General features: G+C 33.4%; 1 protein-coding gene across 4 annotated transcripts in view; it reads right to left on the reverse strand.

Annotated features, from left to right (window-relative positions):
- Positions 1-19,668, reverse strand: part of VPS13A (vacuolar protein sorting 13 homolog A) — a 223,361-nt gene that overhangs the window by 14,131 nt on the left and 189,562 nt on the right. For 2 of the 4 annotated variants that reach the window (XM_059411819.1, XM_059411818.1), the window contains exons 61-68: positions 17,985-18,130; positions 16,670-16,751; positions 15,717-15,830; positions 14,520-14,595; positions 14,267-14,430; positions 13,667-13,712; positions 13,439-13,562; positions 10,603-10,717 (exon numbers count right to left, since the gene is read on the reverse strand). In XM_059411819.1, the coding sequence (XP_059267802.1) occupies positions 10,603-10,717; positions 13,439-13,562; positions 13,667-13,712; positions 14,267-14,430; positions 14,520-14,595; positions 15,717-15,830; positions 16,670-16,751; positions 17,985-18,130 (867 nt within the window). The other 2 variants (XM_059411820.1, XM_059411821.1) reach the window with 2 other exon arrangements.

Raw genomic sequence — 19,668 nt, forward strand, 5'->3', positions numbered from 1 at the left:
AACCACAGGATATGCTATTCGCACAGCTCCAACAGGGCAGGAAAAGAGAGTATAACCCTGTGACATAACATCAAATAAAATATTACCCTTAAGAGATGTGAACTACTGTCATCAACTGGCTCAATTAAAAGTCTGGACAAAAGACAGAATTATGCTTATGACGCAATCATGTACACTGATTAAGTAACCTATCTAATACATTCTAGAAGAAAGGCCAGAGGTCGGTCAGAAATGATGTCGGCGACAGTTATGAGTCTCCTTGACATATTTCCAGCAGAATCTCTGCTGAGCAGTATTTACTGATCATGATGCTATCCATACTTGAAAATAATTTCTTTTAAACATTTTACCATTTCTTCTAATATATTATGAATCTCAGAGCAGTCCAAATTACTGAGGTTTTTTATTGTTTCTATTGCTCACCTACTAATGTGTGGAAATGGTTGTAGTGTTTTTCAAGTATTCTAATGTTTAAATGGTTAAAAAAGGGGTAAGATTCATAGGTGCTTTTATCCTGATAAAAAGGAGACAAATGAGGAACATAAAATTTATATAGTAGTGACCAAGAACTAGCAGCAGCTGGTATCCATAGAATAATGAAATATAGCAAGTCCTTACTATACATTGTGCTAATAATCATATATATATTACCTCACCTGAGGTAATTAGTTAATTAATTTAGTTATTTTAAACCACCAAGATTATTGTTATTTTGTTAAGTCGTACAGTTATCTCCATTTTAGAGTCTGGAAACTAAGGTCAGACAAGCACAATAGATTATAAAGCTGGCAAAGGCAAAAGCTGGAACTGAACTCTGGTTTACTTGGTTCCAGAATCCAGGCCCTGGGCCACAGGGTACTGCTGCAGCTCAGAGATTTTCATGGTCAGAACAGATCACTACAGAACTACATACCGTCCAGCGGACGTGGTGAGATGCAATTTTTAACAGTTCACTGGTATACAGATTCAGATATCCCACAAGCTGTACTGTGTCAATGCTTCAATGTCATTTAATACCTAGGAATCTTTATCTTTCTGGATGACTGGGCATATCTTATGTCTCCTTTGATTCTTACAGTTCCTCTGAGCCTTGTGTGTAGCAATCAATCAACAGGAAGGAGACTGTGAAGCTCTGACATGACAGGGTTGGCCTCTAACAGAGCTCTTGATTTATCCTCTAGTCACCAGATTAGAAAATGTCACCACAGTTATAATTTTCATGAGAGGAGCAGGAATCTTGACTGCTCTCTTCAGGCCTGTAACCTTAAGATCTAGAAGGGTGTCCAATACATAAGGAGACTTTAACAAATACTTGTATAGAGAATAAATATAGGGCATTAAATTTTTTCTTTGTATTCACATTATACTACTAGGTCAAAAATTCACTTATACATATATAATATACATTTACTCTTTTGGCAATTTTGAAGTAGTCTGGCAATTTATTCTACTTTACAAGAACTATGTAAACTCCCGTACTTATATGTTGCAACACTGGTGCTTCATTGTATCTCCAACTTAAACTAACTACCTCAGACTTGAAGTGCCACAAAATGCCTAACATATGTTTCTCCACATTGCTTCTTATAGGGTTCTTTACATTGGTAATTTTTCACTGAAAATTTGATATCCAATTCATTAGAGTCTTCTTCAAAAGTAACTGGGACATCAATTTCATTTGAATGTATAACTGAAGATTCTTAACTGATAGAAAAAGTATACAAAGTGCTTCTTTTCATACAGGACATTAAAGTTTGTTTTTAGGTGAATGAAAGTGGAATCCAATTCAATTCTGTATGAAAAGGAATAGTTTTATTTGGCAAGAGAACATCCCTTCTTTCATAGGATATCTTGCCAATAAAAAAAATAGACTTCATAACTTAATACATTGTTTTTTTAACAACACTACTGTTAGAGCACACACTTTAAAAAGTTTCCAATGAGCTTTACTAAGTTCAACTTCAGCTGGAAATTTCTGTGCTGTCCAAAGTAACCAGGGGAAGTCACACAAGGCAGAGCTCTAATACATAAGAAATCCCAAGTTATGATTTTGCATCGTTAGCTAAAAAAAAGGTGAAAGATCATCTAAATTAATACTCAGGTAAGAAGAGAGTAAGACTCCAGGTGAACCTACCTGAGTGTAACGTTTGAGGATGTACTAAATTTTCTGTTTTGATAGTATTTATCCTTCTCTAACATATTTACAAATTTAAGGGATGCAATGATGACAAACTTTTGAAAAAGATTTAAAAATGAAATTGGTCTCATTCAAGTTACTGGATTAGAAAAGAGAATTTTTAAAAATCACTTTATACTTGAGACAAAGAGAAAACTGGAAATTCCACTAAATGGAACCATCACCTCCAGAAAAAGATGTTAATTTCAAAGCCTTATTCAAAAAGTACTGTGATGTAAAACTGGAGGTTCTAAGTGGAGTGAGATGCTCTTCTGGTACAAAATCAAGTTAGTGGAACTTACTACTAAATGTTGGAAAATATGGGCCTTCGAAAATGATGTACCCCCAAACTCTCCAAAAGATCTCTGCTAAATTGATAAATGAGGTATGAGACTGTATCCAGGTTGGATGGGTAATCTGCTTGCCCATAGGATCTGCTTTATTTGGGACACTAAGAGCTCAAACTTTCCTGGACAACAGCATTTGGCTCTCTTCAGATTTCTCATCCCATTCAGAAGTCTGCTTCTGGAGGGAAAAGTTAAAAAATGAAGAGTAAAATCCAATAAGCCTTTGTCTCCTAGTTCTTGTCCACTTACTCAAAATTTCAGATGAAGCCAGGAAGAGTGTTCGGAACTACTCTGGTGATCTGACTGCCTATGGTAAGCCCTTTCTTCCAGATCAGTTGTAACTCTCCTCCCGAAGTAAAGGGAAAGACCACGTCAGCCGAAGGCAGTTATCTTCCAACTGCCATTTAGGCAGTGTTTGAAGCTAATTATAAACATCTGTAATTTCTGAAAGAAAAGAAATATACAACAAACAAAAACAGCCTCCCTGCTACAACTCACATAAGCATAGTAACATCATGGAAAGAGATCTAAGAGATTCAAAGACAACACAGATAAAAATTTAAAATATCTGAAATGCTTAAGAGTATACTACCCTCGTGGGATAACTAACTGACAACATTCATGCACAGTGAACGACACAAAGATCTCACGATCTCTCATACACACACACACACACACTCATTCTAAGAGGCAAAGATTTAAGGGGTGAAAACTTTAAAAAGAAACATGTTCAACAAAAACCAAGAAAGGAAATCTATTACAGCTATAAAACTTATAAAAATTAAGAAAATATTCTGCTGGCTTTTATGTATGTATTCCAGAAATAAAGACCAGTTTCCCCACACTAGAATTATTCTATGAATAGATCACTTTTTTAAACTTTAGAAGTTAATAATTCTATTTATAAGAACTTATAATAACAAAAATATACAATAGAAATTTATATATTCGGATTATAATCATGTTAATAAAATTTTTAAAAGGAACTGTAACATAAATGGTGGGGAGACAGGATAATTTTTATTCCTATAGTTTCCTACTTTACTGAGCATATATTACTTTAACATTGTAAAAAAAATAATTTTTGAAAATTTTTATATCTCCCATAAAATACAACAGTTATAGACTGAGAATCAATGTTAGCTAATTGATTGACAAAAGGATTTAGCTCTTTCCATGGAGGTTTGGGTTTCGGCTCCAGGCATGATCCCAGGGTCCTGGGATGGAGCCTGCTTACCTCCCCACCTCACCCCTGCTTGCCTCTCTGCCTACTTGTGATCTCTGTCTGTCAAATAAATAAATAAAATCTTTAAAAGAAAAAAAAAAAAGAAATCCCAAGCTCCACATTCAGAAGATCTTATAGACGTATATGATTAAAAGGTTATTGATAAATGATAACTTAGGGTAGAAAAACACAGCATACCCAATTAAGAATTATATATATATATATATATATATATATATATATATATATATTTAGCTAAGTTTCTGACAATCCTGATTGTTTTTTTGTTAAAAAAGCTAATAATAACTGTATTATTTTGAATGCTCAGATATTTATGAATGTCTAAGATTCAGAACAAAGGCACACTGCAACTTAGTACATATCTTTATTATAATTTCCACTGTTTAGGATATTTATATATAAAAAAAAGAAGGCTATATTAAAAACCAATTTTACAAAGTTATTAGACATTTAATTTTAGGCTCATTTTTTTAGAGGTACACTGTTGCTGGATAAATTCATCACACTGATTGAGATAATGATGTACATGAAAATGGTCTGCCACATTAAAACTAACCAACCATAAACCCTTATGTATGAAAATCATAAATTATTCTAATTACCTCCCTAACACATACCTATTTGAAATCATGTGTTTTATTCTTCTCTGATTCAGGACTTTCAGTAATGTTTTGTATTGTATTCAGTGTACTCTCTGCATTTCACCAATTCAAACATTCATACACTGAAATTAAAGATTAAATCAACAATCTTAACATTTTTAATCAATCTCCATTTATCCCTAAGGTGCAGGGAGAGAAGAAAGAAACTGCCGTTTTTATATGTCCATCATAATTATTACTTGATCTAAATGAATAACCGTGTATCTTATTTAGACCTCATAAAACCTCTAATATTTTTTACTATTATAAATAATAAATTCTACATTTGCAAGGAAATCTCTAAAACAAAACCCAAAGGCTCAATTGAAGGTACAGTATGAGTACACAATAACACTTAGGATGGTTGTTTTTGGTTTTCCTCTCATTACTACAGGAAAGTATGAAGCTAAATTTCACCACAGGACTTAAATCAGACAAACTACTATTACAGCTGTCATTCTTTATATGACCTGGGGTGTAAACATGATAGCATATATTTCATGTTGAATGTTGATGCCTTAGTCATAGATCTACAATGGCTCCATCTGCAAATTTTAATAACATGACTTGAAAATCAACTGATTAACACTGATATGTATTTTGAACAATTTCAAAAAAGCAAAGTTTATAAAATCCAGATTATTTTAAGCACAGAAACAAACTAAAATTTATTCTGACTTCTTGTTTCATAAGGAATATTGACAGCTGTATTACTCTGGATTTACATTTGCTATATCGAATTCATCTTATTTCATTCACAGGCTACTCTTATAAGTTTATTCATGGTGACAGGTGTTCACAATTCCAGGCCTTTTATGGATTTTTCTTCCTGCCAGTTTTCAGTATGTTATTCAAGTCAAGTAAATACAAAGGCAAATAAAGAATGAGTAATTACTCCCTTAGAGAAGAGAGAAAGATGTTCCTTCCCTTTTTCTATACATAAGCAGTGACCATGTAGAAATGCAGAATATAAATAAAGGATATGGATAGGTGTGGTATCTCATAATCAACCTTTCAAATGCGGCTTTGTCACTGGACTTTCTCATTAGATCATACTCCCATTTTAAAATTCTAATTAATTACAGAGCCTCTAATAAACAAAAGAACTATTCATCTCATGAAAGTGCCACAGTTGAACTCATTTTCTGCTTATTTAATGGAGTAAGAAGGTATTTGTCCATGTCCTTTATCTCCAACAAGAGCACATTAGTATAAATAGTGTAATCTTAAATCTTGAAAAGATTTTTTCACTGTGGTAGGAAAACAGAAACAGAACAAGGGCAATTATACTGTCAAAGAATGTATTTCACTTCTAAGGGTTAGAAACTGAAGATCGATGAATCCTTAGGACCACATGAGCCACATAACAATTTACTAGCTACCAGAGTATTGTTTTAAACCATTTCACTTTTCAAGGGATTTTAAACAAATGCAATCTTACTTACAATTTTCTTTGCATTAAAATGGCAAGTCAATGCTGAAATGCCCAGACCTTTTGCAGATAAATTCTTAAGAATCGTAATGAGAACTATACCGTAGTCTTAAGTGTCACAGACCAACCACAGGAAACTCAGTAAATGCCTTGGAATCAAGAAGTTTAGCATTTTTTCCTTTTAGAAAGGGCCCATGCCTAGCTGAAATGTAAAAAGCCAATGAAGACATTTCCAGACCTCTCCTTCCTAAGGCATACAACAATACGTAACAATGGGCAGTGTTCTCTCTAGCTTCTTGTAGGAGAAGAAGGTTTTGTATGATTTGGCCAAGGGTGAGAGAAACTAGTGGGGACCAGATACCAGTCTCCAACACCAGTCATGACTATTTTAATGGTAACTGTTCTCATGCATTCACTATTCCAAAAAGATAAGAATACCATTTTGAGGAAAACAATAAATACGTTGACACTGACATATTTCTTGGTCCCTAGTACACACAACCTTAATTCCTACTTAATTTAAATGAATGTTAGGCAGGTAGGTATTTCAGAAGAAATGTCTTAATACTTTTTAGCATCCATTTTTGTAAGCTCAATATTAAAAAATTAAAAGTCATTCATTTTCTAAGAAAAAGAGAATACTGATTTACAGAAGTACAATGTTGGTAAACTTAAGAATCAGACTCAGAAATCATGGGCTGAATCAATTAAGCCAAAAGTTGGACAATGAAGGCAGTTATTTACTATAATCTAATTAATATAAGCTCAATATGCACAAACTGATTAACATAAATAAGGTAAATGTTTCTTTGTTGATCCCAAAGCACAGCAGCCATAGGGATTAAATATTACTGTGAGAAAGAGAGAGAGACACAAAGAAACAGACTCTTAAGCACTGGGAACAAACTGGTGATTACCAGAGGGGAGGTGAGTGGAGAGAAGGGTGAAACAGGTGATGGGGAGTTAAGGAATGCACGTGTGATGAGCACCAGGTGATGTATGGAAGTGTGGAATCACTGTATCATCTACGTGAAACCAGTTTTACACTGTATGTTAACTATACTGGAATCTAAATAAAAATTTCAGAAAACCCCATCATATTATACTAATAGTCATTTACTCTTTAGAGGATTTTCTTTCTTTCTTTCCTTTTTTTTTTTTGTATATCTAACTTCCTCGTGAAACAGGACAGAATAGTTTTATTTAAATTGAAAATTAAAGAAAACCCTTCAGTGCACAAAACAAACAGTTCTGCTCATAGATCTTTCAGACACATTAATAATATTTTCCAATACAACCAAGAAAAAAACATACATAATTCTGCTTACTATAAAAATTCTTCTGATGTCCTGAATTAACTTTTAATATTTTATGAGGGATACAGCATACAGATATTTAGGTTAATAAGTAAATATAATGACTATAAAACCAACTTTGTTCATTGTATATATACATACATAATGAAATAAAAAGTGAACCAAAGAACAGAACTTTTTTCTTTGTAAGACTATAAATTATGTCACTAATGTCCATAACAAATCATGAATGTTCCTTATAATAGCAGTATAACCTATGTGGTTTTGGAAGAGAACAACAAATTCATATTGCTTGAAGTCACATAAATTTATTATTATTAAACGAAATTTGACAAAAACACTCTTAAAATGCTAAATATAAAATACTGACTGGGTATTACTATTCTTTTTTATACGATGGCATTCTATTACAGCCCAGAAAATTTACAGAGAATATTAAAAATGGTATTTTACCAATAAACAGGTACTTGAAAATAAAACTAGTGAACATTAAAAAAAATATTTAACTTTTAAATCTTAAAGATGAACTCAGCATTGCAAAGCTACAAAACATATACAAGCAAATGCCAGAATATATAGTATGCCCTACTTTGGATGTAGAATACATTTTTTTCTGTGCTTAAATATGTAATTCCTTTGCTTTCTGTAAACATGTAGAAAAACATTTTAAAAGGAAAAAGTATTTTAATACCCTAACACTGGACATACGGGCATTGTGGTAGCAGTCATACAAATCATGTTAACGAAACATTCCAAATAAAATGACAAAGAACATGAATTTAACATTTCAGATCTGCCTAATCATCATCATCATCATCATCATCACTACTGCTACTGTGAGTCATAATCCACTCCCTGTAGACCTGAATTTTCTGTAAGCATGGTAGAGGAAAAAAGAAGCACAGAGGTTAGTTAAGCATGGCAAAATGCTTGCAAAACATGTAAAATTATGAAATGTTCAAGGAGTCAGAATAACCTTAAGGCAGAGTTCAGATCTGAGTAGGGCAGTAATTACAGATATAACATTCCATAACTTAATAGACCTAAGACTAAACCTCGCTGGCTGGTACACTCAATAGATAAAATGGTTGGATGATACCAGTAAGGTATTCCATGAATATATGAGAATTATTATTCTATTTCTCTAGTAGTGAACTTGAATCGCCCAACTGGAGGCACTGTAATACGGTACTCCTTTCTAGATACAAAGGCATACAACCAAAGTGTGTTTTATATTTAATTATATATAGGCCCATATAATTTACTGAACATAGAGTACCTTTTTTTTTCCTTTAAAAGAATTAGAAAATAAAAGGAGAAACATTTAAAGTATTATACATTTGCTAAAGCACCAATGTTAAATCACTTAGATTTAATCTCTCTAGATGAGACTTTAAATCCTGTTTCTACATCATCTGCTTTTTTTCTAGAGTACTGGCACTCATGTATTGTAAAATATTTGCTAATGACAGTTTTGATTTAAAAAGCACCATTACCACCAAACCAACAACCTGCTTCTCACACCTATAAGAGAACAATGCTAACCACAACATCCTAAGGCCTCTGGTGAATATAGGTATTCCAGCTAATACTGTGTTTAATGCTCTTGCTAAAAAACAAGTAAAAATGACTACAAGGATTGTGAGGTTTTAATCATTTAAACAGCTCTTTTAGCAGTTAACACTAAAACTGGCCTACTAAAAATAATATGTACCATTAAAAACACAGAGCCAAAGATCATGGCTTTTAAATCCCAAAGTTTAAAGCTTCAGCAAACCATTAATGTAGGTATAAAATAAATTTACTTGTCACTAAGATCAAATTATCAACTGAGAGAAATTTTTGTATGTCATGGCTTTCTTATTTATCATAATCTATTTCCTAATAATGAGGATTATTTCCCTTACTACTCATCCTTACTTCTTACTGAATTAATTAAAAGTTTCTCAGGAAATATTTTTAATTTTTCAACAGGTGATCTAGTAACTATTCAGCCCAGTAAAATGTCAGTAATAGGTTAACATAAGCTACTAATACAAGTAACAGGTTCCTTCCCTAAAAAGGGAAGGCTGGAATTGAGTAGAAGTATATTTTTCAATTGTATTAACCAAGGGTGACTTCTGCACCATTTCCATCTACCAAAGAATGATATACTATCACCACAGAGATTGCACAAAATGCCTTTTAGAGCACAACCTCTCACTAGATCGCCACTTCTGTCCCAATGTGCAATTATTTGGATGCTTTAAAAACATTTAAAAACACGCTATCGCTTTACTAAATAATACACACTAACTCAATGGTCATGTTTTACTATATTAGATGGAAGTACATTTTACGCAAAATTATATATCCTGCATGTAGTGGGTAAAATACTGAACTTTTAAATATTTACCATGATCATTTTAAACATGACAATATTTAAAATATCAAGGTTATAAAGGAAGGACCATATCCCCACTGTTTATTATTACTACAAATATTTTCAAGTCTATATAACATAATGATTCCTTGTCTGTTTGCAAAAAAATGATTTAATTTAGTAGTCCATATCTAAACGAAAGATGAAATAACTTTAAGTTGGTATAATCTATTATGGATGTTACCTACACCATAATCCAAATTTTAAGAAGTCCAGTTTTCAAAGTAAGAAAAATAGCTATTATTTTAAATAAAATATTCTACCTCCAAATGGCTTTTTGTTTCAAATCTGATTTTCCTTAATAAAAGATGTTGGCTTTCATGTGAACTGCTTATCAGATCCCACAGATTTCAAATAGACCACACAGGCATAAGGCAAGAAGAGGGTTAAGGCTAGTTGAATATCTTCAAAAGAAAAGTCTAAGAACCCAAGAATTTCACCAACAGCAGTGATATGGGTTTTTTTCCTTATCCATGTCCAAATGGACATGAGAACTGTGTAAAAGCTACTAGTGGCCTGATATGCAAAGGGAAGTACCCTAAAAAGAAATGGTTTAATTGGTTAAGTACCACCAACTATGAGGGTACATAAGGCATGATGGTTTTCAACAAATTTAGCAAATCCAGTACAGAACTAAAAACATCCTATAAAAAGATCAGATTCACTAAAATCCTATACAAAAATTTACCAATACAAAAGCTTTTCTTTGTATTCAAAATACTGAAACAGCTGTACGTAGTTTGAAAATTTTAAGACTAAAATCTACTGTTGGCTTTCACTTGTAAAGTCATGCATTAATTGTTTTCATATCAAACTTTTTGATGCCTGTAAAAAAGAAAAAAAAAATCTTATAGTAAATAAATGTACATTAAAACCTAAGTATTAGAAACTTATAAATAGAATTAAGCAAAACACATAAAAGCCGAAATAATCTAACATATATTTAAAATAGTATATAACTACTTTTAATATAGCAAACCTGACTAAATTACTCGTAATGTGTAAAATATTTCTTCACCCACCTGTAACATCTGGTTTCCAGTCCCATCCCTCAACCTGTAAGGTCTGATGACTCCATCCTCATTAAAGAATCGTGGGGGCCGCAGGCTCTCCACTTCATCAGAAGTCTCTGTAGCTCTGCAGGAAAAAAAATATAACTTGACTACAAAAATTATTCAAGAACTCTTTAGTACACTTTAAAATACAACTACTAAAAAGAATCTTCTTTTGGATAAGACTATTACATCACTTCTCTATTTTAAAATTTGTCTTTATGCCACTAATGTAAGATTTCTAAAAAAATGTCAACTTGTAAAGAAGTTTGTTTACAGACTGTCTTGGATTTTCTTTGTAGACAATAATTACAATCAGCAAATGAATGTTGCTTTTTTTCTTTTTTCTCTGATTTAAGACTTCATTTCTTTTTTTTTTCTATTATACTGTCTAGCTCTTCCAGTTCAATGCTAAGTACACCAATATAATACTAAATATAAGAGGTGATTGTGACCTTGCCTCATTTCTAACTTTAAAGGGAAAGATTCTTCTACTTCTTATTTATTTATTTATTTGACAGAGACAGCGAGAGAGGGAACACAAGCAGGGGGAGAGGAAGAAGCAGGCCTCCCGCCAGAAGGGAACCTGTATGGCTCGATCCCAGGACCCTGGTATCATGACCTGAGCCAAAGGCAGATGCTTAACAACTGAGCGACCCAGACACCGTAAAGGGATAGCTTCTAAGATTTCTCCATGAAGAACCAATATTAACAAAAAAAATTTTTAAGGTATCTTTTGTCAAAACAAGGACATTCATTTCTATTCTTAGTCTGCTTATAGTTCTTTGTTATTGTTATTGTTTTTTTAAAATCTTGAATGGGCAATGAATTTGAAATATGAAATTCCTTTCTGGTCACTGCTGTCATCATACAGTTAATCTCCTTCAATCTGTTATTGTTATAAATCACATTACATGTATAGTTTTCTAATGTTCAAATACTCTAACATTCCTCATAGTCCCAGTTGGACTTGACAGTTACTGTTTGAAAAATATATATGCATTGCTAGATTTGGTACTATAATAATTTAACATTTTTGACTGTATGGACCTACATGAGAATGGTCTATTTGTTCATTCATTCAAAAAATATTCACAGATTCAACCAACATTAATTAAGAGCTTACCACATAATGTATCCATATGTATAACACATACATATGGGTAAGTTCTCCAATTAAAAAACAGAAATTGGCAGAACAGATAAAAAGGTATGATCCAAGTATATGATCCAAGACCGACTTTTAGAGTCAAAGATGAAAGTAAGTTGAAAATGAAAGGATGCAAAAGGATATAATATGTAAACAATAACCAAAAGAGGGCTGGAAAAGCCATACCAAGTTCAGAAGAAAATTAAATTCTAAACAAGATATTCTTATTAAATACAAAGGAGGACATTTTACAAGAAAAGTTAATATATCAAGAAGATATAAAAATTATGAACACATTTGTACTTAACAAGAGAGCTCCCAAATACATGAACCAAAAACTGGCAGAACTGAAAAGAGCAAAAAAATCAGTAATAACAGTTATTTCTATATCCTACTTTTAATCATGGCTGCTAAATAGAAGATGAGCAAGGAAACAGAAGACTTGAATAACACTATAATCCAACTAGACCTAATAGACCTCTATACAGAGAACATTTAATTCAACAACAGGAAACTATGTATTTTTCTCAAGTGGACACAGAACACTTTCCAGAACAGACCATGTATTAGGCCCTAAAGCATGTCTTAATAAATATAAAAATGCTGAAACCTATAAGGTTTGTTTTATGGCCACACAGAATAAAACTGGAAATTTGTAAGAGAAGGAAATTTGGGCAATTCACAAAATTGTGGGAACTGAATGGCAGAAGGTCCAAGAAAAATAACCAAGGAAAGTAACTACTTTGAGACAAATGAAAACAAACACAATGTACCAAAACTTATGGGAGAAGGCAAAGACAGCGCTCAGAGAGTGATTTATTGCTGTGAATGCCTAACACTTAAAAAGAAGAAAGATCCCAAATCAATAATCTAAATTTACACCTTGCAAAACCGAAGGAAGAAAAGCAAACTACCCGAAGTTAGCAGAAGGAAGGACATAAGAAAAACTGGCGCAGAAAAGAACATTAGAACAGAGATAAGGAGAAGAACAATGGAGGGACCAATGAAATCAAAAATTGGTTCTCAGAGTCAGCAAAAATGACAAAGAAAAAAAGAAAGAGGACTTCAACTGAATGAATAAACAAACAATCTGATTAAGACTTCTATTAAATAAAGAGACTGAATTAGTAATCAAAAAACTTACCAGAAGTAAAGGTCAAATCCAAATGGCTTCACTTCAATTTGATAAAATTCAGTGAATTTTATATAACTCATGGATAATTCAGTAATTTTTATAACTCATGGGTGTGTGTATGTATGTATATATATATATATATGTATATATATATATACACATATGTATATATGTATATATATGTATGTATATATATATATGTAGATAGAGTTATACATATATAATGCCTGTATATCATATATATGGCATCACATTATTCTAATGTACTTATAATAGGTAAGTAAAAGCTTGCTTAACTTGCCAAGCCCTTCCTGCAAGGCTGCTGGGAATGAAGAACCAAAAAAGAACAGCTCTGTAATGCAGAAATGATGCAAAGGAAACTTAAATGGGAATTAGGAAGATAATACATAACTTGCCATATTATACAGTTCAAAACAAAGGGCCTTGAGCCAAACAGCCCATTTATTTTATTTCTCACAGTTTAAGCATTTTACTCATATCTTCCACCAGAGAAAACCTACCTTTTTATTCCCTGAAATGTACTGCTGGCCATGTCTATGATGCCTCCAGTTGGCCTTGCCACTGCTCCAACTAAACCCTTCCCAACACCTTTAAAGAAACCAGCTGCTCCTTCTTTTTGAGCTCCTAGAAAGAAAGAAACAAAGCTTTAGGCAAATGGATCAAGAATGAAAACAGAATCAATTTCTGAAAGACCTGGTAATCTATATGGCCCAAAGGAATGTACTTGCCTTTGATAGGTTTTGTAACAATTCCTGTTATGCCACTTACAAAACCCTAGGGAGGAAAAGGAAAATTTGTAATACTTTCAACATGATTCTTTAAAGAACCAACTCTGGCTTACAAAAAAAAAAAAAAATAGAGGGTTCTGCTTTCTAGATACTGTAAGAATCTAGAAAGCACCGGAACAGAAATACATCTAGAAATGCATTACCTAAGTATCCTAGTTAAACAATGCTTTTAGAGGTTACTGATGTATTTTATATAGGTCACAACTCACTGCTCCTCCAATATCTAAATAATGCTTGAAGGAGTGCAAGTTAAGTACCTATTTTCTTATTCGCCAAATGTAGCTTTAAAAGATATTCCCTGAGGAGCGCTTGGGTGGCTCAGTCAGTTAAGTGTCTGCCTTCAGCCCAGGTCCTGGGATCCAGCCGGGAGTCGAGCTCCCTTGCTGAGAGGGGAGTATGCTTGTCCCTCTTCCTCTGCCCCTCCCCGCTGCTCATGCTCTCTCTCACTCTATCAAATAAATAAATAAAATCTTTAAAGAAAGAAGAAGAAGAATAAGAAGATAATCCCTGACCAGTTCACCACCCTGGGAAATTTCTTACAGAAACTAAGCCTTTTCCTCCACGAGTGATGCCTTCTCTAAGACCGGCTGGCTGCCTATTCATGGCTTCTCTCCTCTTCTGCTGGTAGTCTTCATCCATGGTCATAGCTGCCACCCCTTTAGCCATAGCATTGGTGATTTTGGAGGCAGCACCAGCTAATCCACCTAGCAGAAATAATCATTATTTTTAGTAAAAGCGGAGGTAAAATTACTTTCTTGCACTAATCACAGCTGGTCGGTGTCCTCTTTCTTACCAACAGCTCCACCAACTAATGCCTTCAGTCCTAGTGCCATCCCCTCCACAAACTCTTCGGGACCCTGGATGGCTCCCTAAAGGGTCAAATAATAACAACAAAGGTTACATTTTCTTTTAAAGTGAACTTACTGATATAAGTTAAGAAGCAATAGGGACAAGAATAAAAATATCCTAGAGGAAGTGAAACCAGCAAAAACTTCACATTAACAAAATTCTAAGAGATACTTCTTGACGTTGAAATTACAAGGAACAAGTGGATCCAAACTCAGGAACAGGACTGTTCACCAATGTGTACAAAACATGTTTGCTCCAAAATGAAAATTCCAGGAGGAAAACATAAGCACAAACTACTCTTGACAATTTTTGTAAAAGAAGTAACTGCAATTTAATACTTAATATTGATGTTTCAAATATACTGTACAATGTAAGTAACAGTTTTACTTTTTCATTACCCTCTACATTTAGAAGTAAGTGAGTTTTGAATGTTTTAAAAGAAAATGTTAAGGGACAAAACAATCACTATTTTGGTGGCGCCTGGGTGGCTCAGTGGCTTAAGCCTCTGCCTTCGGCTCAGGTCATGATCCCAGGACCCTGGGATCGAGTCCCGCATCAGGCTCCCTGCTCAGTGGGGAGCCTGCTCCTCCCTCTCTCTGCCTGCCTCTCTGCCTACTTGTGATCTCTGTCAAATAAATAAATAAAATCTTTTTTAAAAAACCCCAAAAAACAAAAAACAATCACTATTTTGTCACTGATTAAGATGTGTTTTTTAATTTTTTATAAACATGTATTTTTATCCATGAGGAAGTGGTGATTAAGATGGTTTTGCACGGTGTCTGCCTATAGTTGTTTACAATGTCCCACACAACTGTGCTAAGCAAGGCTGCCTGTCCATGATGATCTTACTCTACTGCGGAAAATGTTTATCTACCTTTAATATTCCAACAGAATACTGAAAATTTAGTATATCTTAAGTAAAGTATATCTTAAGTAAAAATCTTAAGTTTAGATTTTGAGGGAAAGGGTCAAATTTCCCTCCAAATTTCTCAAAACCTCTTACAATTCTTTGCTGCAAAATCATGGTCTTCTGTTATGTCTCCCAAAATCTATTTACACCTACACTTCAAGTTAACAGTTTGGGATGCATTATTTTTTCATAAGTATTAGTGATACAATGCAAGAATAACTATTTTATTACCTGGTACGGTTCATAAAAAAATGCTTCCACACCTTCAGAAAATTCTCTAATCAAGCCAAAGGGATTTCCCAAAACTTCAAGTCCAAGAATGAGTACATACATTTGCTTAATGGCCTAAAAATGAAATACAAATATAAATCAATTCAGTCAACTGGAAAAAAATTTTGATGTTCAGTACACACATCCAGTTTCTTTTCTTTAAGGCTAACACCCTTATCACCAATTTCAACACCTATATCATATCACCCTATTTATCACTAGTTTTGTTTTTTTAAAAAGTGATTTGGTGTTAGAGTATTACAGATAGTATGACATATTTACATAAAGCTTTAGAATACTCAAAATGCTTTCACTTTTACAACTATGTGTGACAGTTGCTGTTACCACCATCATTTTATAGGCTGGAGAAACACAGAAGTCAAATGATGCCCAGGATCATGTAGTAGGTAAATAGGAAAACTGGAATACAAACCCAGACATCTTGAATCAGGCTTAGTGTCTATCCACTACAGAATAGCTGCCTCAGATGCTATCTAAGTTAAATCCTAAGATACAGGAATCTTTCTAAAGGTGGAAAAAAAAAAATCCACTAAAATAACATACTAACTGACTCAACAACACAACTACATTAAAAACTGCCTGTATTCAGTTAGTTGCTAACAGCTTCCCTTGAAACTATTTTTTCAGAGTAAGTTTGGTGAATTAGTTAATATTTTACTTAAAGATATTTAAGTTCACCCTTATACAAAAAATATTTCTGTCAGTGGCTCAAAAAGAGAAAGGCAAAAAAATGAAATGGTGGCATGGCTCAATTTCTTTTTCAATACTGAGGAAAAAAAAAGTTTTAAGATTTTGAAAATGGCTATTTACTTCCTTGCCAAATCTACATTATACGTGTACAGACCCAGTTGCACTGTCTCTATTTGTCCCTTCATAAAATATCTCAGACAAACCTGTTTTGAATAGTGTCTTATTACTTCAGACTGTAGTTCAGATGCTGTATGGAACTGATAGTTCAGCTCAAAAAATGCAAGCCTGAAAAACACATACAAATATGTGTGAGGGTGTGTGTAGAAGGGGAAGAGGGAGACAAGGGAAGAGAATATTTTTAATATTAACAAATTGTTTCCTTTTCTTTCCTTTTCGTACATTTCGCATGCCAATCAGAAAGCCTGCTCTTTTACATAAGCACATTCTGTTCAAAGAACCCTCAAAGAATCTCATGAAAGCTATGGATCTTATCCTCAGAAGAGCCACTAATACAAACATGTTTTCACATCCTTCAGAGGATTCAGAGACCCTCTGGATCCCACTCATGGACATGAACTGTATTTTCCAACTCTGCCTTGTCATGGCCCACACAGAAATGTCTGGCATGGTGAGGTGAATGGAGAGGTTTTATTTTTATCTTTTATTTTTTTTTTTTTAAAGATTTTGGCCATTCTGCTCAAGAATGGACAGGCTTCAGTTGCTGCAGATCCTGTCAAATCAGCGGACGGCTGATTAGAACCAAGGTCGGTTGACTGCTAACCTATTCACAGCACATGCGGATCCACTGCTTGGGAAACTCTCTGTTAGCTGATAGACAGAAGCCAGATGAGAAATCTCATCCTATTCCCAATGTCTTCAAACCTATGTTCTTTAATTTGACTGGTATCTAACTTTATCTAGATTTAGAGCTATATCCTACTGGATTCACTGATTCTTACCAAGGTTCTTAATAACATTGCTGGGTGCTACCTGAAAAGGTCATTCTCATCTGAAGTCTCCACTCAAGACTTTTTTGAGTTTATTTGGTCAGGTACTCTAATAGCTTCCATTACGACTCACATTAAAATGTATATTCTCGGCTATAACATTTAAACGAATCTCTTCATTTCCCCTATCACGGCTTTCATTTTGCTCTAGTTGGATATGCTCTGAGAATCTTGACCCTAAGAGCCCTGAAGCCACATGGTATAAGTGCCATACCTTCGGGCACTCACAGCTTCTCAGGAATCCTTCTGTAGCCCAGAAAGGCCTTACATGTTGCACAAACTTGTATGGCCTCTGTCCCTCTTTCTTAAGGAAATTATTTAATAATTATTCTGTTCCCTCTAGTTAAGGCTTAGCAGGTTAAATGTTACTTAAATCATATTCCATTTAACAGCAAAACCCATATTTTTCTATGATTTCCAATGTCCTTTGTACACTTTTTCACTTGTAAAGTTTTTAGGTAAATGTAAAATGGACTTTTTGTCAGTTTATAGATTTGAATATTAAACATACTTAAAAACTACATCTTGTACATCTGTAAGGGTGGCACCAATACTCTTCAGCAGAAGATTTAAAGAGCGAACAGCCACGAGTCCTTCCTGTTGTTCTGAATCTTTAGCTTCTTCTCTTCCCGACCTCAGTGAAACACTTAAATGCAACTAAAGAGATAAAGAGACAAATATTTAAGCACTACCTGCAAAATGACAATTTTAACTTTTAAAATTTAATCTTATTTTAACTTTACTACACCATAAGATTTCAAAGTTTGATAAATTTCAGTTTCACAATTTTAGATATGCCAAAATTATTAAGTAAAAAGTTAAAGGAGTTTAAAATTGAATACAACTCTTTTAAAATTTTAAATTCAGTAATGTAAGCTAATATGGTACTTAGGTTCAATCCAAATCTTTTGGTAAAGCTATGAAAATAATAATTTTTATATATTTTTAAATAATAATAATAATCCAGAAGTTGAAGTTGTTGAAAATAACTCAGTGTTTCAAGTACTAGAATTAAGTTACCAGGTTGAAATCAGTTAAACCAGCTTTCACACTTTTGTATTGTATGCATTTATATAATTATTTATATACTATATATATTGTGTATATATATATGTAATTTTCTATACAATATTTTAAGTGTTATGTAAGTATGATATACATTTATATATAATTATTTATAACAATATATATTTTGTGTATATATATATAGACACACAATAATTTTCTATAATTTTCTTCAAGTGTTATGTAAGTAATTCAGAAACTCTGTATTAAGAACTTATATTTAGTTCCATTCAGTGTTCAGTTCTTAAATCAAGGTTACTCCACAAATTAATTTACAACTCAGAGACTATTGTTAGTAATATTATAGTGCATTATTTTAAAGTTGCTAAGAGAGTAAATAAATCTTAAAAGACCTCATTACAAGAAAAAAAAACTTTTTTAACACTGTATCATGATGGATGGGAACGAATTTATTGCAATGATCATTAACAGAGTATACAAATATCAAATTATTACCTTATACACCTGAAGCTAATCCATGTTATATGTCAGTTATACCAATACACACACACACAAACACATCATACACAAAATTAAACAGGTTAACAGAAAACTAAGGTAACAAAAATGTTAGGTCAAGACCCCAATGTTCATAGCAGCAAGGGCCACAGTTGCCAAACTGTGGAAAGAACCAAGATGCCCTTCCACAGACAAATGGATAAAGAAGATATGGTCCATATATACAATGGAGTATTATGCCTCCATCAGAAAGGATGACTATCCAACTTTTGTATCAACATGGACGGGACTCGAGAAGATTATGCTGAGTGAAATAAGTCAAGCAGAGAGAGTCAATTATCATATGGCTTCACTTATTTGTGGAGCATAAGGAATAACATGGAGGACATTGGCAGATGGAGAGAAAAAGTGAGTTGGTGGAAATCAGAGAGGGAGATGAACCATGAGAGACTATGGACTCTGAGAAACAAACTGAGGGTTTTGAAACTGGGGGGTGGGGGAGGGCCTGGTGGTGGGTATTAAGGAGGGCACGTATTGCATGGAGCACTGGGTGTGGTACATAAACAATGAATCTTGGAACACTGAAAAAATAAAATTAAAAAAAAAAGATATGAACATATAAACACATGTTGTAGGTGGCTCCAATATTATTTCCATATAGTGAAAAATTG

This window comes from Mustela nigripes, chromosome 9 (assembly GCF_022355385.1).
Source record: "Mustela nigripes isolate SB6536 chromosome 9, MUSNIG.SB6536, whole genome shotgun sequence".
Lineage (NCBI taxonomy): Eukaryota > Metazoa > Chordata > Mammalia > Carnivora > Mustelidae > Mustela > Mustela nigripes.